At 42.8% G+C, this 21,213-nt stretch overlaps 1 protein-coding gene across 1 annotated transcript in view; it reads left to right on the top strand.

Moving 5' to 3' along the window:
- Positions 1–2,114: 2,114 nt before the first annotated feature.
- GYS1 (glycogen synthase 1) overlaps positions 2,115–21,213 on the top strand; it is a 39,717-nt gene continuing 20,618 nt past the window's right edge. Inside the window, exons 1-3 of the mRNA XM_072110224.1 lie at positions 2,115–2,396; positions 13,178–13,359; positions 20,695–20,886. Coding sequence (XP_071966325.1) covers positions 2,279–2,396; positions 13,178–13,359; positions 20,695–20,886 — 492 coding nt within the window. The 5' untranslated portion in view covers positions 2,115–2,278. The remainder of the gene's footprint in view (positions 2,397–13,177; positions 13,360–20,694; positions 20,887–21,213) is intronic.

Here is a 21,213-nt window from a genome sequence, read left to right as displayed (position 1 = left end):
GTTAGAGGCGGGTGTCAGCTATAACATATAGGCGACACCCGCAGCTTCTGGCCCCGGCTCCGTTCAGGAGCCGGGGCCAGAAGCTTGACGTAATAGTACTGCATTTTGCGGGAACGCACCTCCCGCGATGCAGTACTATTACGTCAAATGTCGGGAAGGGGTTAATTATTCCTCCTTCAGGTGCCGAGAGCCGTGACGTCACCAAGCTCTCGGCACCTATCGCCGGCCGGCTGTGCGAGACTTAGTGTCTGCGCATGCGCGATAGGTGCCGAGGGCTTGGTGACGTCATGCGAGCAGTGGTAGGTTTCCTTTAAAGGACACCTGTCATAAGGTCTGTGTCACTAGTCTTGTCACTACTACCTGTTGGAGCAGCTCACAAGGATCCCATCCCAGCCTCTATCTAGTTATTTCATACATTATTCATTGTAAAATCATCTATTCTTTATTATGTAAATGAGGCTGGTCACATGGTCAGAGGCAGTGATGTCACCCCTGTTACCCCTCCCCTCTCCTCCCCTCCCCCTGCTCATGTCTGTGTGTAATGTATAGTAAAGCATGGCTAGTGTGTGCTGCATCCTCCTAATATACAGGTGAGAGACACAGACATCAGCTACACATGAATCTGACATGTTCTGCTGTAACATTGCTGCCTGGAGCTGCTGTATCTCTCCTATACACACAGACATGCACACCCAGGCTGCAGGGGGTGTGGCCACCAGCACCAGGAAGCACATCATTATACAGCCTCACATCATTATACAGCCTGACAGCATTATACAGGCTGTCAGTCATGCACTGGGGGTGTGGCTGTACCTCCCACTCATGAATAAGGTGGACAGCTTGAATATGCTAATGACTCATAGAGGGACAATGAAGGGATAGAGGCAATGCTCTCTAATGGCAGTTTATGAAAATATATTTAGTTTAGGGGGGTTATTTTGCATGACGGGTTCTCTTTAAGCTACGTATGCCCTTGTTTTTAAGATACATCACAAGATCTAAGATCTAGCCCCTCCTTGTTCTGGTTGCATTGGATTTCATTGCATGTGACAGCACCCTAAGGCTGGATTCACACGACCGGTGCCCGCCATACCGTAGCACGGCGGGCACACGGCAGCGCGCGGGGAGAGGAGGAGGGGGAGAGCGCTGCTCACCCCCGCCCCTCTCCATAGGGATATATGGCGCACGGCGCCGTATGCCCTGAAAAAATAGGACATGTCCTATTTTTTCACGGGGCACGGAGCGGTACGGTGCCGCACGTGTGCTGCACCGTACCGCTCCCGTAGGGCGCCGTGCGCCCATTGCCGTCTATGGGGGACGTATATCGGCCGTATATACGTCGGCCGTATATACGTCCCCCTTGCGGTAGTGTGAATGCAGCCTAAGAGAGCTGTGGATAAACTAATGCCCACAAGCCTGAATGACCTGAAGTAACAATTTAAAATAGAGTGGGACAAACCCTTCAGAAAAAAGTGAGAGACTAATATGGTCATAGAGAAAGTTATTTAAAGTTATGTGTTCTACAAGATATTGATTGATACATACTTCATGTAATAAAGTTCATCACTGTTCTGTCGGCCAGCAGGGACTCCTTGCATCATATTTCACTATGATGCAAGCAGTCCAGTCCCCAGCACTCCCCTCCCACCACCAGTCTCTGATGGCATACTCTGTAGCTTGTCACACTATAGTTGGCATCACCACTTCCACTCTGTGTACCAATAGGGACCACCTGAGACCAGTACTAAACACATATGATCTTCACAAACCCCTTGACGCATAATTCGGAAAAAGAATGAATCTTAATGACATTGAATGGTGGTTAGCCTATGGCAGCTGTGCGCCCGCTAGCACCTAGTCACATATCACACACATACAGTACATGACCGGCTCCTCGCTCACACTGTTGTGCAAGCTCCTTGCCGGCACGTAGACCGCGCTCATTAAACGTCAGTCACAGTGAGGGACAGAAGAATCAGCCAATCATAGCTCTCCACCGCTGCCTCAACTTTCAGATGACCCGCTGGATCACAACCCCTCTCCCCCAATCAGATCCTGCTCTGAGGCTCGCCGATCATAGGCCAGCATAACGTTATACAGGGCACTCGCTGGCCCCGCCCCTCCTCGGCGTTACGTGCTAGCAGCTCTCCGCTGTCAGCTGGAGTGGAGCTTGTCATTGCTGGCAGCAGGACAGCTGCTCGGAGCTGGCACATCTAGGGCAGCGCATCCTGCCGAGGACACCTGAACCCCGTGTCTGCCGGGAGCCCATCCGTGCAAGATGCCCCTGGCTCGCAGCTTATCCGTCACCTCCCTGAACGGGCTGGATGACTGGGATGATGATCTGGACCTGGAGAACAGTATACTGTTCGAGGTGGCATGGGAAGTGGCAAATAAAGGTGAGCTGGCACGTGCGTGCTGCCATTGTACCTGCAGTGACAGAGGGGTTTCAGTGTTCACCCCTCTCATGACCTCTGCTGATCCCTACACTGCTCCACTATGGCATCCTATGTTATTAGCTTTGGGACGTAAAGGTTAGGCATTTTGGTACATGGGCAGATATTTTTCTAATAGCAGGGAGATCTCTTTCTGCATTTTGGTACATGGGCAGATATTTTTCTAATAGCAGGGAGATCTTTCTGTTGATGACCATCTCTGGCAATGAGAAGGTGCAAAGATGGCTTCCCCTGTAACATGGCAAAAGCCTTTACTGTCACATCAGCCCTTGTCTGATTGCCCAAGTCAGTGGTCACCAATGGATGGAAAGCTTTTTCCCCAAGGGACTATGACTGATGATCCATGCTCCAATTACTGATGATGGAATACTGTCAATAAGATGAGCTCAATGGGAAGAAGTGACCTGGCGTCACCTTGCCTCAGGTGTCATCTGGTGCTGGTATAGAAAAGGCTGGGTACTAAAGGTTGTAGGAGATATGATAAAGAAATGATACAGTTAAACAGATGATCATGATCTGATCTATATGCAATCCTGATGATTCTACAGAGCTCTACATATCCTGTAGGTCTTCAGATGTCCATGTCTGGACCTCACACCATCATTCTACTTAACACCCTATTGCACAGGGTCCCTGTCCTGCAGCTGGAATGGTCACCCAGTTATTCAGCTTAATTAAAACGTGATAGGAGGCTTTGGGTAGCCTCTTACTGTAGCTCTTCTGTAAGGGTTGTTTGCACCACGAGTGAGATGTGAATAGCCCTGTCTACTGATTTCCATATCTCCCATAGAGATGAATTGGTGTTCTGGAAGCAGCAGTGTGGGATAGGCTGTTCTTTTACGTGGGACATTACAGAGACTGTGCAGTTCATGGATTTACAATATATCAGTAACTCCTATTCATTGCTGTGGAGGTTACAGAAATTGCATAGAGGTGGTGAAAGGACGCTGCTTTCCTCTGCTATTAACGGTTGAGATGAGCATAACCCTATTATGGGAACATTTAGGTACTGTAAGCATTGTGGGTATTTCTGATAGTCACACTGAAAACCTGCACTATAAATGGACTTTCTGCAGATCGCACCGCAGCTCCATTTATGCTGCAGTTTTTTGTACAGCGTGTAGTTGTGTGGTGCTCTGCAGCGGAGTCACAGAATTATCTGGCAGTGTCCTCTGTTGGTATAGCAGCGGCTGAGTGCTGCTTACTTCTTGTCCCTGGGAAGTTCAGATGAGAATGTGTGTTCCTTGATATAGTGCCAACAAATCCTGAGCTTGAAGGCTGGGCTTGACACATGCCATTGTACGGCTTCCTGGCAGGGAAATGGCATCATTTGCAGGGCAGGACTTGCTAGTTGTAGCATGTTCTGTAGTCATCAGGTAGGCAAATGACCTGCACATGTAAGGTACACTCCCATTCATAAAGGTGTGCTATTTAAGGATACTCTACATATAACAGAGGCAAAAAAATGTAGAGGTGAGAAGACCTCTATCTGCCCTTCAGATGCCCATGAATTGTTTCCATTGTAAATCAGCACAGTAGTTTTAATAGCACAGATTTATTGAAAAGCAAGAATTAAATTATTCTTTATTGAAAAATAAGCATTAAAGCAAGTTCAGAAACTGTGGTGGGCAATAACATGTCCAATAATCTCATTTAATGCAGCAAATGCTCTGCTTCCGATTCCATGCTTTTTAATTATTTGTTTTTTTACAATTTTAGTAAATTGACTGGAATAGTCTTAAGCCCCTTCCACACTGGCGTTTTTCACGCGCGAGTTTTGCGCATGCATTTGACGCGCAGAACTTGCATTGCACTCTGTCCCATTGTATTCAATGGGTCTTTCTTCATTAGCGTTGGTTTTCACGCGCGTGCTTGCGTTCGTTTTCACGCGCGTCAAAATCGCAGCATGCTCTACTTTTGCGTGTCACGCGCGTTTTTCACGCCCCATTCAAGTCTATGGAGATGCATCAAGAGCGCATTGCACTCGCAATCATTGCGAGTGCAATGCGTTTTAAACGTAAGGGTTGCTAGGTGACCAGAATAACAGTATTTCCCCTGCTCGAGAACGATCATTTAATTTAAAAAACACAATGAAGAACAGTGAAGAATAGAATAAAAACAGTGAACACAGGATCATTTAAGAGAAAAACACAGTGCAGAACACAGTGCAGAATAGATTACAGATGTTCGGCACATCTGCTTACTTGTCGGGAGATACGCGCAGAACGGTGCGCCCAAAATAGCATGTTAAGAACAATATATATGTGTGAAGAACACATTGCAGATGTATTTAAACATCTGCAATGTGTTCTTCACACACATATATATTGTTCTTCACATGCTATTTTGGGCGCACCGTTCCGCGCGTATCTCCCGACAAGTAAGCAGATGTGACGAACATCTGTAATCTATTCTGCACTGTGTTCTGCACTGTGTTTTTCTCTTAAATGATCCTGTGTTCACTGTGTTCACTGTGTTCACTGTGTTCACTGTGTTCACTGTGTTCACTGTGTTCACTGTTTTTATTCTATTCTTCACTGTTCTTCACATCTGCTAACTTGTCGGGAGATAATATACACGGGGAACAGTGAAGAATAGATCGCAGATGTTTGCAACTTATCAGAAGACATTATTTTTCAATTAAATAACACATTTTAATCCCAAACCTTGGTCCCTTTGAAAAATGCTCGAGTCTCCCATTGACTCGCGCGTGAAAAATGCGCCGAAAACGCAAAAAAAAACGCTAACAACACGCGCGTGAAAAACGCAAAAACGCTAATTACTCCAAGGAAAAATGGAACAAAAACGCAGCCAAAAACGTCAGTTTTTCACGCATTGCACCCTGACGTGAAATGCAACGCTAGTGTGGAAGGGGCCTTAGAGTAAAAAAGATGGGGCAGCCCAGTCTGAGTCATCTGGTAGTGTATTAATGGTGACCTTCAGGGCCAAAAAGATGTACAGAAGATCTATTTCTAGCCCCTTCCATTTAATCTTTGCAACAGAGCTGTTTTTGTCTCCGCATGCTTTTTGGAACCTGGCTGATAAGGATATCTTTGTTGCCTTTTGACACAGATCCCTTCTATACTACAAATTGCTATACAGGTCCTGATCTGCTTTGTCTCCAGTGGTTGGGAGTCTGTATTTAGTGAGCATTAGTTTCAAGTCAGTTGTAGTAGGGATTTGGGATATCCATAGTTGTAAAAAGGAAAAAGGGTAACAAAAAGGGTATTATGCTTATATTGGGGCACATTTACTTACCCGTCCCGATCCCCGAGGTGCGTAGTCCGACGAGGATTCGGAGCTACCACGATTCACTAAAATTGTGCGTCCAATTTTCTTCGCTTCCCCGCAGAGGTCCACCGGAGTTCACCATCTTCTTCCTGGTGCATGTAAGTGCATGGCTTGCGACACAATTTTGAATGATAAATCCCGCGCTTAGTCCGAAATCAGTCGGGTTATCCGACGGCCACACCCCCCAATCTGTGATGCATGAAAGTCACTATGGATATCCCATTTGACTGTGCCAAACAGAACAGAAAAGGTCAGGAAACCCAATGAAAATGCGGTCCGTGGACCCTTAGTAAATGAGCCCCATTGTGGGGTTTTTTTTTTTTGTTAAAATTACTGAAAACGCCATTATGATGGCAAATATGCATTTATGATCAAAATGTTTCCCATACTCAAATCATTGACGTTTCCACTATGCCTGGTATCTATAAACTGTTTTTTTTTTTTTTTAATTGCGTTGTTTTGGAACCACAGATCATTATCCATTACTGATCAGTTACTATCATTTATTTCCATTACTTGTTAAATAGAACATGGAAAGAGCTATTGAGTGAGGAATGTTTAAATGTAATTGATCTATTGAGTATATGACTGGAAAGATTCCAGGGACTTAAAGGAAACCTACCATGAGGAATCTACCATCAGAAGTCTGTCTTTACCCTAATCTGTAATTTAATAATCTGCAGAGGCTTCTGGGGCATGTGCTGGCCTTGGCTCCTAGTACCTGGCCAGGCTAGAACACGACCCAGTAGCCTCTGCAGGGTCGTTTTTAACACGTTAGATCAGGTTCCAGGATTATTAAATTACAGATTAGGGCAGAGGCAGGCAGGTGGGATCTACCATCAGATCTACTTCTGATTGTAGAATCTTCATGGTAGGTTTCCTTTAAAGATGAAGAGGATGTTATCTGCGCTATATAGGATTATGTTTTGGGACATATTGGGGAGAAAAAGGAATCTTGGCGACTACAACCTCTTATGAAGCGTATAGGCACATGACAAATTTCAATGTGTGATTATTTACATTAATGCATCTTCATTTTTTCACATTAATTTTTTTTCTTTCATGTGAAAATAAGTGCACCCTTTCATTGGCAGAAATGAATGTGGGAAAGTAATGACTAGATAGGATAGACAGGAGTCAATCACCATATCTGTTCCTAGGTTAAATGCATTTCCTAACCGAAGAGCTAATGACAGGTTCCCTTTAAGACTGTGTATGTCCAGCAACATTGCCTTTATCTACAGTACACCACCTAATATTGAGTATAAAATCCTACACACAATGAAGGCAAATACATTGAACACGTTTAAGATGTTATCATAGATATGGACATATCCTTAAATTCCTTATTAGGACATCCACACTTTATACAGAATGCAGGAACCTGATGGTTTTTTCGAAAGGAGGTAACCATGATGGGCTTGTTTCCATCATAAGATTCTTGGGTACCTATTCACTTTGAGGTAGTGTTGTTGATAGGATTGTAAAAGATCCAGGGCCTGAGCCCCAGCGCACCTGTTCTCTCATGTTTGCCGCACAGACATCTAGGGGGAGATCTAACATACGCCAGCACTCCATGCGCTGGTGTATGATAGAGCCCCACCCGGCCAGCAGCTGCGTCCCTTCACGCCCACATGGCATGGAGGTTGAGTAGTCCTGAGAATAATCACAATGGCAGAAATTGCAATTATTTCAGTGCTTCTACGTCATAAAACTGTCATAGAAGCACTGATAAATCCCCCCCCCCCCTTATCTTCTGTATTTCACCATTGTCCTTCTTGTAACCTGGTCCAGTGTCATCCTGCTGCTTCCTCTTATACTGCACCTGAAATAGTGCTCTAAAAAAACCTTTCCAAAAACGCATAAATGGTGCACTGTATTGTAGAATGCCCACCATTCCTGACCCACACTGTAAAATGCCCTAATTGTGATACTCTTACTAAAAGAGGCCCCTCACTATATAATTCCACCGCATTGTGGCGCCACACATGGCAGCCCACACTGTACAATAAAAAATAGTACAATATAAACCTTGTCAGTGGCCTTTAATAGATGGACTGGATTTTACAGAATAACAAATGTGCAGAGGATGGGAGCATTGTAGTGATACACAATAATAGTCCCTTCCTCCCAACAGTTTGCTACTGCAGTGCAATGTAACTATGATGGCAATCTGAAATCCAGCCAGAGAACTGACTGCCCATGGTTGTGTGCCTCTGGCCCCGCCTCGCCTCTCTTCCTTTCGTTCTGGTCTTCTTGCTACTCTCCATCTGTTTTGAAACTATAGGGGCAATGTAGTGTTCTCAACTCTCTCTGCATCTGGAATATGCAGATAGAATTAAATTTGTGTACTGCTGCTACCAATAGATCTGGGGCCTTTCCGAAAGTCCGGTTAGGAAACTCCACCAGAGTCCATTAAAGAAACAGACCATACAGCATATCAATCTACATTTTCTTTTTTTTTTTTTTTTTTTTTTTTTTTTAAAGGGGTCTTTCCACAAACTAAAATTAGGCGCTAGCCGCTCAGTCAGACTAATGGAGCAGACAGCTGCACATGACCATTCTGCTCCATTAATCTCTATGGAGCTGCCGGAAATTGCCAAGCGTTGTGCTCACCGATCTCCGTCAGCTCCATAGAGATTAATGGAGTCTGACGGAGCGGCGAGGGGTTAGCAAGACCACCCCCCCTGATCAGCAAGTTCAGCCGTATCCCGTGGATAAGGCCAAACTTTAGTTTGTGGGAAAAACCCTTCAAGCAAAATGACAAACTTCACAATGGAAACCCATGGGACCCTTCTTCAGTGACTTCCATGGAGATTCTTTGATGTCCAAGAAATGCCAGATTCATCCCTGTTTTTGATTTTCGCTTTTCAGTCCACATCTCTGCCAGGAACACCTAACCTAGTGACCTAACACTATTATTATTGGTTTCTTTTAATTGCTTATTCTGGCCCATACTGTGAACTAGTAATGGAGAGAGAATCTGAAATGAAGGGCTTTAGACTCCACGCATAAGTTATCCTTAGGATAGGTCAAATGTAGCTGGTCGTGGGGGTGTGACATGACTATGACATATGACATATGACTAATCTCTAAGGATCACTCTGCATTCAGTAGGAATCAATAGGAATTCCTGAACCACATTCTGTCTGTGGAAGCTGAAGGTCATCTGAAAGTCACAAGGATCCATTTTGGAAAGATTTTGGAAGTCTTTTACTGGTTTACGTTTGTTATTGAAATAGTTAAACTGTATCACCTTTTTCTTTCTGTATACTGTAGAAATCCCTTCTCTGCACTCTGTTTATAGAGTTGTGATGAGCCATGCAGTGTTGTATACACAATACACCTAAATGTATAATATGTTTCTTTCAAGGTAAGTGATCCAGACAAGCAACAACAGAAGAAGTGTCAGTGTGACGTGCAAAACCTAAAGACGTATAAATGTTTAGAGATTGGCGTCAGGTTGTATTCGTAGAGGACTATCACATAGTATTATACACATCTTATACACCTGTGTACTCTGCTCAGCCAGGAGGGCTAGCTAGGTGACTTCCACTGCTTCAGTAATTGTAGTGTTATAAAACCAGAGCTATGCTGTATGCCTGATTGGTCAATATGGATGGTGACGACGGATCATCTATATTAGCGTGGGTTCCCAAGTAGCATTTGACGCATGCATTTTAGACTTTAGTTACAAAAGCCGAAGAAACAAATTTTAAAAGATAATTTTTAATTATGTAGTTTAAAAAATCTTTTACAGATTACTATCTGCCAACCTATATCAAAGCATTATCCCCAAATTACAGATGCCTATATGGGGAAACAGCCCGTGCCTTTCAATGTATAGCACGAGACCACTAGTACAATCAACACAGAGACAGACCAAAATGACTGACTTCTCTGGTCCAGAAAAAAGACCCTACACATTTCACAGAGGAATTAGCGGCTCCTCAGGGATCCAATAACATAGATGCAAAAAATTGTGCATCAATAGGTCTCAACATAAATCCAAATACATACAAATATGGATACACCTCAGGGTCCAATACCGAATATGCCCAAAAGTAGATATATGTGGTTATAGACCAAAGATGCTTCGGTCAAGTAAAACACCTGTATAGGTCTCAATACCTTTAGATGTGGACCAGGTTACTTCTAGCAAGGCCAAAAAATGATAAATATTGCATTTTGCCCCTAGAGATAAATTTGTATCCCATGTACTAGTTGTGCAGCCCAGCTGTATAGAGTTCATTGAGAGATGTATGGTATATCCACTATGTCAGATCGTATAACGTAATTCATGTTTGTATTATACTTGGCCCCTATGAACAAATAATTCATACATTCATTCATGTATTGCTGTATTATATAATCATTCCGCATAAAAACGCATGCATCATAACGCCACATTTGAACGCACCCGAAGAGCCTTTTACCTTCAGTTACTTGTGTTTTATCAGTTGGTATGTCTGTGTCGCTGCGCTCCATGTGCGACCTGTTCACACTCTTGCAGTTCAAGGCTGCATACTTCTCTTGTCACAAATACCTTGTTGTTTTTATAGGTGCTTTCTAAATACTTTAGATGACCATGGGGAGAAGCATTCACATGTATATTATGTAGAAGATTCTTGGAGGACAAAGTATAAACAGTAGCCCTGATTAATAGTAATAATAAATAATAAAAGCTGAGTCTACTCTTATTCCTTGTTTTGTTCTTTCTATGGGGCAAAAAACCAGAAGTCGCACTAACATTTTTCGAGAAAGGTAATAATACTCCTTTAACCATTTTTGTGGAGTATTTTTAGCAGAGGAGTATGACATTTTCAGTAATTCATATAGATAACTCCTAGATGTGAAAATATATATGAAGTTTAAATAGCCAAATTAGGCAATTATAGCACCGTAACCCTGCTATATGCATTAAACCCCTACAGACTAGACTATGACTGACCCCAAAGAACCCCAGATCAATCTGTTGCTGCATAAAAGTGCAGGTTTTTTTTTATTTTTTAATTAAATTACTTTCTTTCTTTTCGGGGAGAGGGGACCTTCATTTTTTTATATTAAAGAAGGATAATTAAAGTAATTTATTTCCAATTGGGGCACCATTTAGCTCACCACCAATACCTTATGGGCACAAACAGTCACGTTACTTTTTATTGGCTCATGCACACAGTAGATGCATACACCACTCCCTTTAGGGGCCAACTACCCTCCGCAGTCAAACAGGCCAAAAATAAGGGGTCATTTTCACCTATTTGTGGCACACACAATGCACACGTGTTTCATGCGGCCTAGTCCTCATATATACGGCTGATGAATTCTGTGCAACATATATCAATATTGGGCGCATAGTTTATTCACTAGCATAGTGATCAGTCTGTGGCACAGCACTCATCACATCCATAGCCTAGTGATAAGCTGCAGCAATGACATTACCTTATGTTTGAAAATAAAGAGTTGTTGGGTATTTATGGTAATCTTATTTGTCCGCCATGGCCTCATTCCTTCTAAAATCAACTTTTTAAATTATGATAATGAACCTTAGGGGCTACCCTAGTTCCTCTATGATAAGTACAATGGGAAGTGCTCACTGATGAAAACTCATGAGCATAATTTTGAAAATTGATATTAGGAGGAGGCCATGGGTAACAAATATAAGTAGATTACCACAGTTGCTATGGCTGTATCTATTACTAAGTGTTCCTTGTTCCATGCTTGATTTTGATGACATTTCCTTTAAATCAGACCTATACATTTAAGGAGCTGTTTACATCGGGTTCTTTCTTATCAAGGATACAGAGAAATGTATAGACTTCAGAAGTTGCATTTTGCAGGTTTTGGGCTGTGGCTACATATTGACTACATGTTGCATAGTAGTTTTATTAAAAAAGAATGAGTCTAGGAGCCTAGCTATCTGAATAATTGGGTGTTAATGGCTCTTGCTGTCTACAATATAATAAAGTATATATAAATATAGTCTGCAGTCCATAAAATATGTAGTGGCTGTAAGGCTAATTATGATGCTATTTTGGTGTAAAATTGGGCATCACCAGAAAATGGCAAGATCCAATTGGCTTCCTGGTGCTGGAAGTTATCGAGCTCTGATTCATGGGCTTCTGAGCTTTGGCAATCATTCAGGACGAGGATTACAAAATCCGATCAGTAACGCATTGGCTGCTATGACTGTGAAAGGGATGGTGTCATTCCCCCTGATCCTGTGAGATGTTCTTGACTCCTCAGTATGCTACACATGACAACTGCTGTAAAACTGCTGAGCCATGTGGGGGTGACTTGGATCTGTCCCTTGTTTAGACGCACCAAACATAACTCCATTACTACAGAACATTCTGTACTGGTCACTGTGTGCCTTCTGTCACACAGTGACTGGCTCCATACATTCAAGAGCAACGCTATTCACAAGTCTATGACCATTGCACAGGGAAGTCTGGTGCAGGATAAAGGGGTTGTCAATGGTCAGACATTCTATAAAATAATGAATGATGGGGGAATACTGCTCTAGATTTGTTATTGGGGGAATTCTTACTAAGGATACATTCACACAGACCTATATGCGGGCATATGGCGGCGTGCTTGAGAAGAGGGATGAGTGCTGCTCACCCTTCCCTTCTCCATAAAAAAACAGTGCTGCACGGCTGCACACACTGGGAAAGATGAAGCAGGTGCGGAAAGGTACCGCTGCCATTGCCGTCTATGGGGATGCGGACGGTTATGTGTCCCCAGACGGTTGTGTGAATGAGTCCTAAAACAGACATTGATAATAAAAGGGGTTTTGCCCATGAAAGAAAGTTCTCAAATATGAATCCCCTAGTGATGTTTACACAATAAAAATTTACGGTCATATCCTGGGACAAAATTGTATACACCTGGACTGATAGAGACAGGTTGGAATTATATCTGTGAAATGCTGTATTTTTGTTAATAACAGTGAATTAGAGAATGTGTTATTTTGTTATCCTGAGTACATATAAGAAACTTGTCTTTGTGGTAATATCCCTTTAACAGATAATAATTATGTATGTTGTTAGCTTATTATCTATTAAAGGAAACCTAGCCAATGACGTTACTGAGATTTTAGCAGCCACATATTAAGAAATGTTGACACATCAAGTCCCCTTGAAGCTATTGTACACTTGCAGGCTTTATGTATAAAGATGGACTTTGTACTGGTCCAACAAAGGGGCATCCTAGTGCCACGCCATTTACCCACACTGTATTTGGAATAAAGCCAGTAGGCTGATAATACTAGGTGCCAGGGCATGCATCTTGCTCTCTAATGCCATATTATCTTGAATCTAAGCAGTAGTGGTAATTAGTGGTAATTGACTTGTTTATATTACGCCTTTCATTTATGGCTAAATGTGAATACCTGCCATGTTTCATGGTTTCTGTGTGATTCTTCTTTTCCCCAGTGGGCGGAATTTATACAGTTATACAGACCAAAGCTAAGATCACCACAGATGAATGGGGGGAGAATTACTTCCTAATTGGACCTTACTTCGAGCACAATGTAAGGACTCAGGTTGAGTTAATTGAGCCCCCAAATCCTGCCATCAAGCGCACATTGGATTCCATGAACGCAAAAGGATGCAAGGTGAGAAGAGAGTTTTTAAAGTTTGGAGTTTTTAAAAAAAAAATTCTACCATTATGTATTAAGGGTTTAACATGTGTGAAATAAATTTTTGCACACTAAGATTTTTAGTAATTGTCTTCTAGAAAAGGGTAGGACTGGAGCTGAGCCAAAGAACAGGATAAAGGACTACAGGAAATGTCTCACTGTTGACACATCCGTTCTTATGTGACTTCTTTCTTAACAAGCAGAATAAAATATTCAAAGTAAGAGATGAATTATCAAGTGACTATTCTCTGGTTATTTAAAGGGTTTTACTGTAGTCTGCTGCCTTTATCGTTCTCCTTTGTACAGACTTGAGATTTTTCAGAAATATTACTCGCCGAAAGAGAAGAAATGAGCAAAGAATGCAGCTTTTTTGTTTAAAGGCTTTGCCCCAAATTATTGCCTATCCCCAGGACTATGGATGAACCCTAGCAATTTAGAGAACTGAAGTCCTGTTACCACTAATGGGTGGAATGAAAAAACAAGAAAGCGTCCTGCCACTTCCATAGACCATGATTGGAGCGGCACTCATTAGTGGGAACAGGACCCCTGTTCTCTGAATTGTGCATGTGTGGGGGAGGGGGGTCCCCCCCCGATGTCCTGATTGATGGAGAATCCCAAATTTCAGACCTTTACAATTACCAGGTTCCAACTCCTATTTTCATCATAAACAATCCAGTTTCCTAAATTCTTCCACCTTCCATGTTGTTTAAAACAGCAGTAAAATTTGGATATATCCCCTGCCTTATTTCAAAAAGCTGGACTCCGCCCAAATTCCCACACATGTGAGGACCTCAGGGGAAATTATGGACTCCTTAGGTGGTTTAAGTGAAGGTGACAATGCAATTAAATATAGTGATTTTAATATATTCACAAGTCTAAAAATATATGTATGATATAAAATTAGATCAAACTGCATCGCTCAATACTGCTTCTTCTTGGACTGTTCCTCATCTGCATTGTTTCTGATGAAAATAGGAGTTGAGCTCTCTGAACATTTACAAGCGAGTTAGCTGAAGTTTGTATATGGAGATCCAAAGCTGCCGATGCACATTTAATTCACAAAACTTCCCAAGAGTATGCAAGACTAGTGTGATAGAAGTGTGCAAACAGTTGAAGAAGATCCATCATGTCTGTCCACTTTTCTGTATTTGTCATACGTTCTGAGAATTTTTTGGATAATGCTCATACAATGCCAGTTTCTGGCCAGTGTAAGTGTTAAATATGTGTAATAAGTCAGACTTTAAGAAATAAAAGCTCCTTGTAAACCTTGACTCTGCAGTCAAAGTCTGTCTGTTATGCAAGGCGGCATTCCAGTAATGTAGTGTATTAAGTGTTACCTAAGATTTATTGCATTTCTGCCGGTTACATAACACAAAGGACCTTTCTGCTACACAGAGACATTGCATGAAGTCTCAGGACTCCGGTGCTATATCCTTACCAGACGCTGGGCCCTATTTATGTGTGCTCTCATCTAGGCCTCACTTTGGGCACTATCATAGCCTGTATACATATTTTATCCCCCGCATAGTTGGTAATGCAAGTTGCATCTAAAGATCCCATACTTTCTCTGGTTCTTCATCACCTCCTCAAAATTTTCACCTTTAAAATGACATCTGAAATTACACTAAATTTTAACATTATTTCATATTTCATACCTGGTGACCGGTTTCCTTTTACACAAGAGGAGAACTCAAGCAGTGGGAGAACGTTGGAATGTGTTAGTTTTATGACACATACCTTTTCATGTGCTATCACTGCACATATTCAGCATTTTTAGTTTTGTATGAACAATACTTGTTTTCTGACCACTCCTTGTCTCTAGATGTATCGACAAATTTCTTTATCTGTGTCTACAGTGTAACCTATATAGGTGCAGTTTGTACAGAACATTACACACTCCTGAAACATGTTATTGTAATGGAATCTATATAATCTATATCTCCAGTGCAGCGTATAGAAATGTAGCTCTAACGTAACTGCTGTGTGCTATGAATAATTCTCTAAATACCACTACTAGCTGATTGTAACTGCTATTGAACTAAAGCTGCAGTCTACGTGGATGCGCTGGGATCCAGCAGATGCCCTTTAAAGTTGTCGCTGGATGTCCTATTGTTGCTTTTTTGTCTTGCACGTTGAAGGAAAAAACCTCACACCTTGTGACATTGGTAAAAATCCTCCCCTCCCCCTCATGTCACTGAGGCACATGTTTAAGCGCTAATTTTAGCGTTGCTCCACAGTGACCTCGTGGTGTTCAGGGATTTGGTTTCTGCCCGTTGGAAAGGTCAACTCTAAAAATTGTAAACCAGGCTTGTGTCAGGCCTCAGGTTGCCTGGCATGGTGTTTAGGACCCATAGTGTCCTGACAGCTGAGAAAACGGGCAAAAGGGGACGATACGGAGGTCAGGAAGGTTTCTTAAAAGTTGTCTTGGCTTTCACAAGAAGGTCAAGGAAACTTAAACTAAAATGTAATAGCTTCCATTTGTAGAGTTGGGCCCCTGCCCGCATTGGTTTTGTCCCTCAGCTAATGCATGTATTGGCAGGGAATGAACTGGGTATCGGCTGAAACAACTGCATTATACCAGAGTCCTGCCCCGTCATAACCAGCAGATACCTGGCATACAGTGTCTGCCCGCAGCAGTGAAATCGCTGCAGTACTGCTGGCAGAAATCTCTGCTCATATCAGAGAAAAACCTGCAATTGAACATGAGCTGCTATGTAACTGAAGGTACCGTACGTGTCCCCCCTCAGCAGTGGAGCTCTGCTGTAACCAGGATCTGCGCAGCCACCACTTTTCCTGTACATACAGGTGGAGGGGATGACATGCAGCAATTATTTCCAGCACAGGCCCCAAGCTGCTTCACACAGCATTCGCCATCTCTGATTCCACTCTTATGTTTACAGTACATGCTCTAGAACAGGCTGGTATCTCAGCTGCTGAGTATGTATATTGTACATCCTTGTACTGTAGAGGACGAGTATGTATACTGTACCTACTCATACTGTATACTGTACATGCTCTAGGATGCCCGGGTATCTTAGCTGCTGAGTATGTATTCTGTACCTACTCATACTGTATACTGTACATGCTCTAGGATGGCCGGTATCTCAGCTGCTGAGTATGTATACTGTACTTACTCATACTGTATACTGTACATGCTCTAGGATGCCCGGGTATCTCAGCTGCTGAGTATGTATACTGTACCTACTCGTACTGTATACTGTACATGCTCTAGGATGGCCGGGTATCTCAGCTGCTGAGTATGTATACTGTACCTACTCATACTGTATACTGTACATGCTCTAGGATGCCCGGGTATCTCAGCTGCTGAGTATGTATACTGTACCTACTCATACTGTATACTGTACATGCTCTAGGATGCCCGGGTATCTCAGCTGCTGAGTATGTATACTGTACATACTCGTACTGTAGAGAAGTGTTCCACAACCACCGGGCCACCGCCCAAGACCATGCCGTGGATGGAGCACCTGGCACCAGACCGCAGCCGTACTGTGCAAAAAAAATTAAAATTCAATAGACAGGGGAGGTATTAAACAGGAAAAGGGTCGATATAGGTGTGGGGAAGGGGGTGTTTCTTCAGACACTATAAGCCATAAATTTTTGGCTAGACACCAGACTACCTACCAATGCCCACTGGTCCCTGGAAAAAAAATTGTGCTCGCTGCCGGTCCCTGCTGTATAGGACGAGTTTGTATACTGTACATACTCATACAATATACTGTATATATACTCTTATGTATACTGTACATGCTCTAGGACGGCCAGGAATCTCAGCTGTTGGTGTCTGGATTGTACTAGCATCGAGGACGACTGTGATTCTTTGCAGACATCACTTCATTACTACTTTATTACATCTAATTACTTTTTGTTGCATGGCCTGAAATTGGACTTTTTATTCCCCTCTCCAAATCCATTGGGTTTTCCATTGCGTGCATGCCAGCGCCAATGCGCCACAATCCGATCGAGTGCGCCAAAATCCCGGGGCAATATAGGGAAAATCGGCGCAAATCGGAAATATTCGGGTAACACGTCAGGAAACCGCGAATTGGGCCCTTAGTAAATGACCCCCATTGTCTCAATAACTTGTCATGTAGCCTTGAATTTGTCAATGACATCTCATTCTGTTTAACAGTCAACATATTGTCTGCTGAGACATGGCTTTCCACTCTTCTTGAAGGGCTGTCCTCAGGTTGTTGGGTTTCTGGGGTACAGTTATGAACCCCTACACGGCAGTTTTCAAGAGGAGAAGTTCTGGAGAAGGTGCAGACCACTCCAATTCAGCTACCCTGCTCTCCAGTAGCCGTTTTCCAATGATTTGACCTTGGTGATCTGGTCATTGTTCTCCATGAAGGTGAAATTAGGCCTTTGTTGTTCATATAGAGGAGTAGTGTGGGCTTGTCACTATGCCCTTCACAAAGTGTGGTGCAGTTCAGTATTGACCACACACTTCAGCCCACACTGTAACAACACTACCACCAGGTGACTAGAGTGGTTGATGCATAGTGATCTCCTTCACGTTTCATCTTTATTTCTGCTCAGCATGAATCTACTTTCATCAGTAAATGCCCATTGGTCCCTTGTCCAGCATAAATGCTTCCTGACCCTTACAAGGTGAGGGCCCCAGAACTTTGGTCAGTCTAGCACGCAGTCCACACTGATGTAAATTTGTTTTGAATGGTCTGATAAACCTCTCATCTCTTTTGAATGCGCTTGGAGTTGTTTGCTGTTCATCATCCGGTTCTGTAGGGTTTTGTTCACAATGAAGCGGTCATCAGTGTGGGATGTGGCTAAAGGATATTCCTTTCTGTGACTCTTCTAGTCTCTCTGTATCTGTGTTACAACCTGGGCCACTTCCATTAGACAGCATCCTGCTTCAGTCTTCACAATGGCCACGTACCGTTAATCACATCTTGTCATCATGAGACAACACCTAAGGCAGTGATGGCTAACCTATGGCACTGGTGCCAGAGGCGGCACTCGGAGCCCTTTCTGTGGGCACTCAGGGCATCACCAGAGATGACTCCAGGTATCTTCCTGCAGTCCCAGACAGCCCAGGACTTGCTGTTCACAGAGGTATTTTAAAGTGACAGCTCTACCTGGGACTATTTTCTGCTTTATTGGTGTCCTCAGGGGCTGGTATCAATGAAAGGAGTATAAATCACAAATTACATTTCTGTGTTGGCACTTTGCGATAAATAAGCGGGTCTTTGTTGAAGTTTGGGCACTCGGTCTCTAAAAGGTTTGCCATCACTGACCTAAGGGCTCATTAAGACAGCCATGTAGGTTGCCCGTCCGGATCCCAGGTGAGCATCAGGTCGGGAGAGGGGTGAGATCTTCTCACCCCTCCTCCCTCCATAGGCCGAAGAGCAGCCGCCTGACTCGGTCATGGTGCGTTGATACATCCTGTGACCTTGACCTGGAGACATAAGCCCACATTCATCAAACTGCAAACTGCACAAGGTGAAGTTTGCATATGGAGTGTGCAATGTGTGCCAGATTTATGAATTGTGGCACATATATGTGTGAGCTCTGACTATTGAACAGCATAATTTTATTTGAAACAGGAAATGTGTTGGGTGATTGATGGATCAAACATTTTGTTGCGACTTGGGCCCTTAAAGGAAACCTACCATTTAAAATGGCAGGGGTAAGCTGTAAGTACCGAGCACCAGCTCAGGGTGAGCTGGTGCCGGTACTTACTTTCGTTAGTGTTATAAACCGTGGTATCGCGGTTTTAACACTTTTTAAACTTTAGAGCAGGAGAGGCTTCGGCGCTGCGTGCGCACGATCTTGCGCGCGCCTACATAGGAAATAGCACAGATGTTGCGTGCGCACGGTCGCACGCAGCGCCGAAGACTCTCCTGCTCTAAAGTTTAAAAAGTGTTAAAACCGCGATACCGCAGTTTATAACACTAACGAAAGTAAGTACCGGCACCAGCTCACCCTGAGCTGGTGCTCGGTACTTACAGCTTACCCCTGCCATTCTAAATGGTAGGTTTCCTTTAAGAACAAGTTGTGCAAAAAGTAACCATTGAACAGTAAGGGTTCGTTCACACATTCAGTTTTTCAGATGCAGTTTTTGATGCCAATAGCAGATCTGGATTATAATAATTGAGCTGCTCCTACTTTTTTTTTTTTTCTTTTTTTTCAATCCACTCCTAATTTGGACACCAAAATTTCGATTTGAAAAACTAAACGCGTGAACTCACCCGAAGGGGTGGCATCCCAATCACTAGTGTGTAAGGAGCCTAGGACACGTGCATTCAAAAGTTTAGAGAAGGTCCACCTTAAGTTAACTGTAAATGTTGGTGTGCAATTTGGTTTCAATCCCAAACTTTAACCCACAAGCCAAATATCCTTTTATTTCTGAGTAGTGTGTTACAGGAAAACCTCTTTATTTGCTAATGGAAGAGAAGAGTATGGCCCCTTTCACACTTGCGTTTTTCACGCACGTTCTCTGCGCGTGCTTTTGACGTGCAGAACTTGCATTGCACTTTGACCCATTGTAATCAATTTTTTTTCACGCACACACAAGCGTTTTTTTTAATGCACGTTTAAATCTCGACATGCTCTACTTTTGCAAGTCACGCACGTGAAAAACGCACCATACAAGTCTATGGAGACGCATCAAAAAACGCATTGCGCTCTGAGACACTTGCAAGTGCAATGCGTTTTTCACGCATCAATTGCCATAGAAAAGATAGAGCTCAGTCCTGAGTCCATTTCGCGTGGATTATCTTGAAATTGAAATTGCATTGAAAAGGTGCATGAAAAACTGAGACACTGAACAAACTCTGACTGAAAACTGATTGCACTCTGATGCAAAATGTGCGTTTTTCACTGACCAAACACTGATCGCACCCTGAGCAAAATCTGACGTGATCTGCAACGCAAGTGTGGAAGGGGCCTTTGTAGTGCTATTTCTTATTGTTTCCTTTATCCACTCAAACTTTGGTGTTTATCCTGCTTGAATTACTCTGTCTTTTCAAACCTACAATGTATCTGTATGGCCAAGTTGTGTCTATTATATTTTCAGTGGCAAGTGCTATTTTATACTGCCACCTTGTGGACAGTGTCCAAAACATTGTTGAATTTCCCTTTTTTATGATTCACTTGTACAATATGGTAAGTGAGTTTGAATGAAACAAATCCTTGATGCCTTCCTTTGTGATTATCATGATACGCTGTATAAATGTCGCTTTGAGATTCACAGATTTATTTATGTGAATGTTCAGCAATATTATAAGTACAATGATCTAAACTTTTAAGCTGCCCTCTTTTTGTATTGTGTAGGTCTACTTTGGCCGCTGGTTGATAGAAGGCAGCCCATATGTAATCCTTATTGACATAGCAGCCACTGCCTGGAGCCTTGACCGCTGGAAGACTGAACTTTGGGACAGCTGCACTATAGGAATCCCCTGGTATGATAGAGAAGCCAATGATGCTGTCTTGTTTGGCTTCTTAACAGCATGGTTCCTGGGTGAGGTACGTGTGCCATCCTGTAGGGATGACAATACAGACCTACTTCCGTGTTTCCTTGAAAACAGACTGTCTAATATTAATTTTTGCTCCTAAAGAGGCACAGGGTCTTATTTTCAGTGGATGTCTTATGTTTCTATGAACAAGAATTCAAATTTATTGCTGAACAATAAAAAAAAAAAAATGTGACCATTTCCATATACAGCAGTCTATGGTACATTAATAATCACAGAATTTATATCAAAAAGCAACATTTTTTATTTATTGACCATTATGTCATCAACTTGTCAAACACGCTTTTAACCCTCCAAACTCTGAATGTCATGCTGAATT

The sequence above is a fragment of the Engystomops pustulosus genome, chromosome 6, assembly GCF_040894005.1.
Source record: "Engystomops pustulosus chromosome 6, aEngPut4.maternal, whole genome shotgun sequence".
NCBI classification, from domain to species: Eukaryota; Metazoa; Chordata; class Amphibia; order Anura; family Leptodactylidae; genus Engystomops; species Engystomops pustulosus.
The sequence above is the reverse complement of the archived record's forward strand: the minus strand, read 5'-3'. Positions and strand labels throughout refer to the sequence as shown.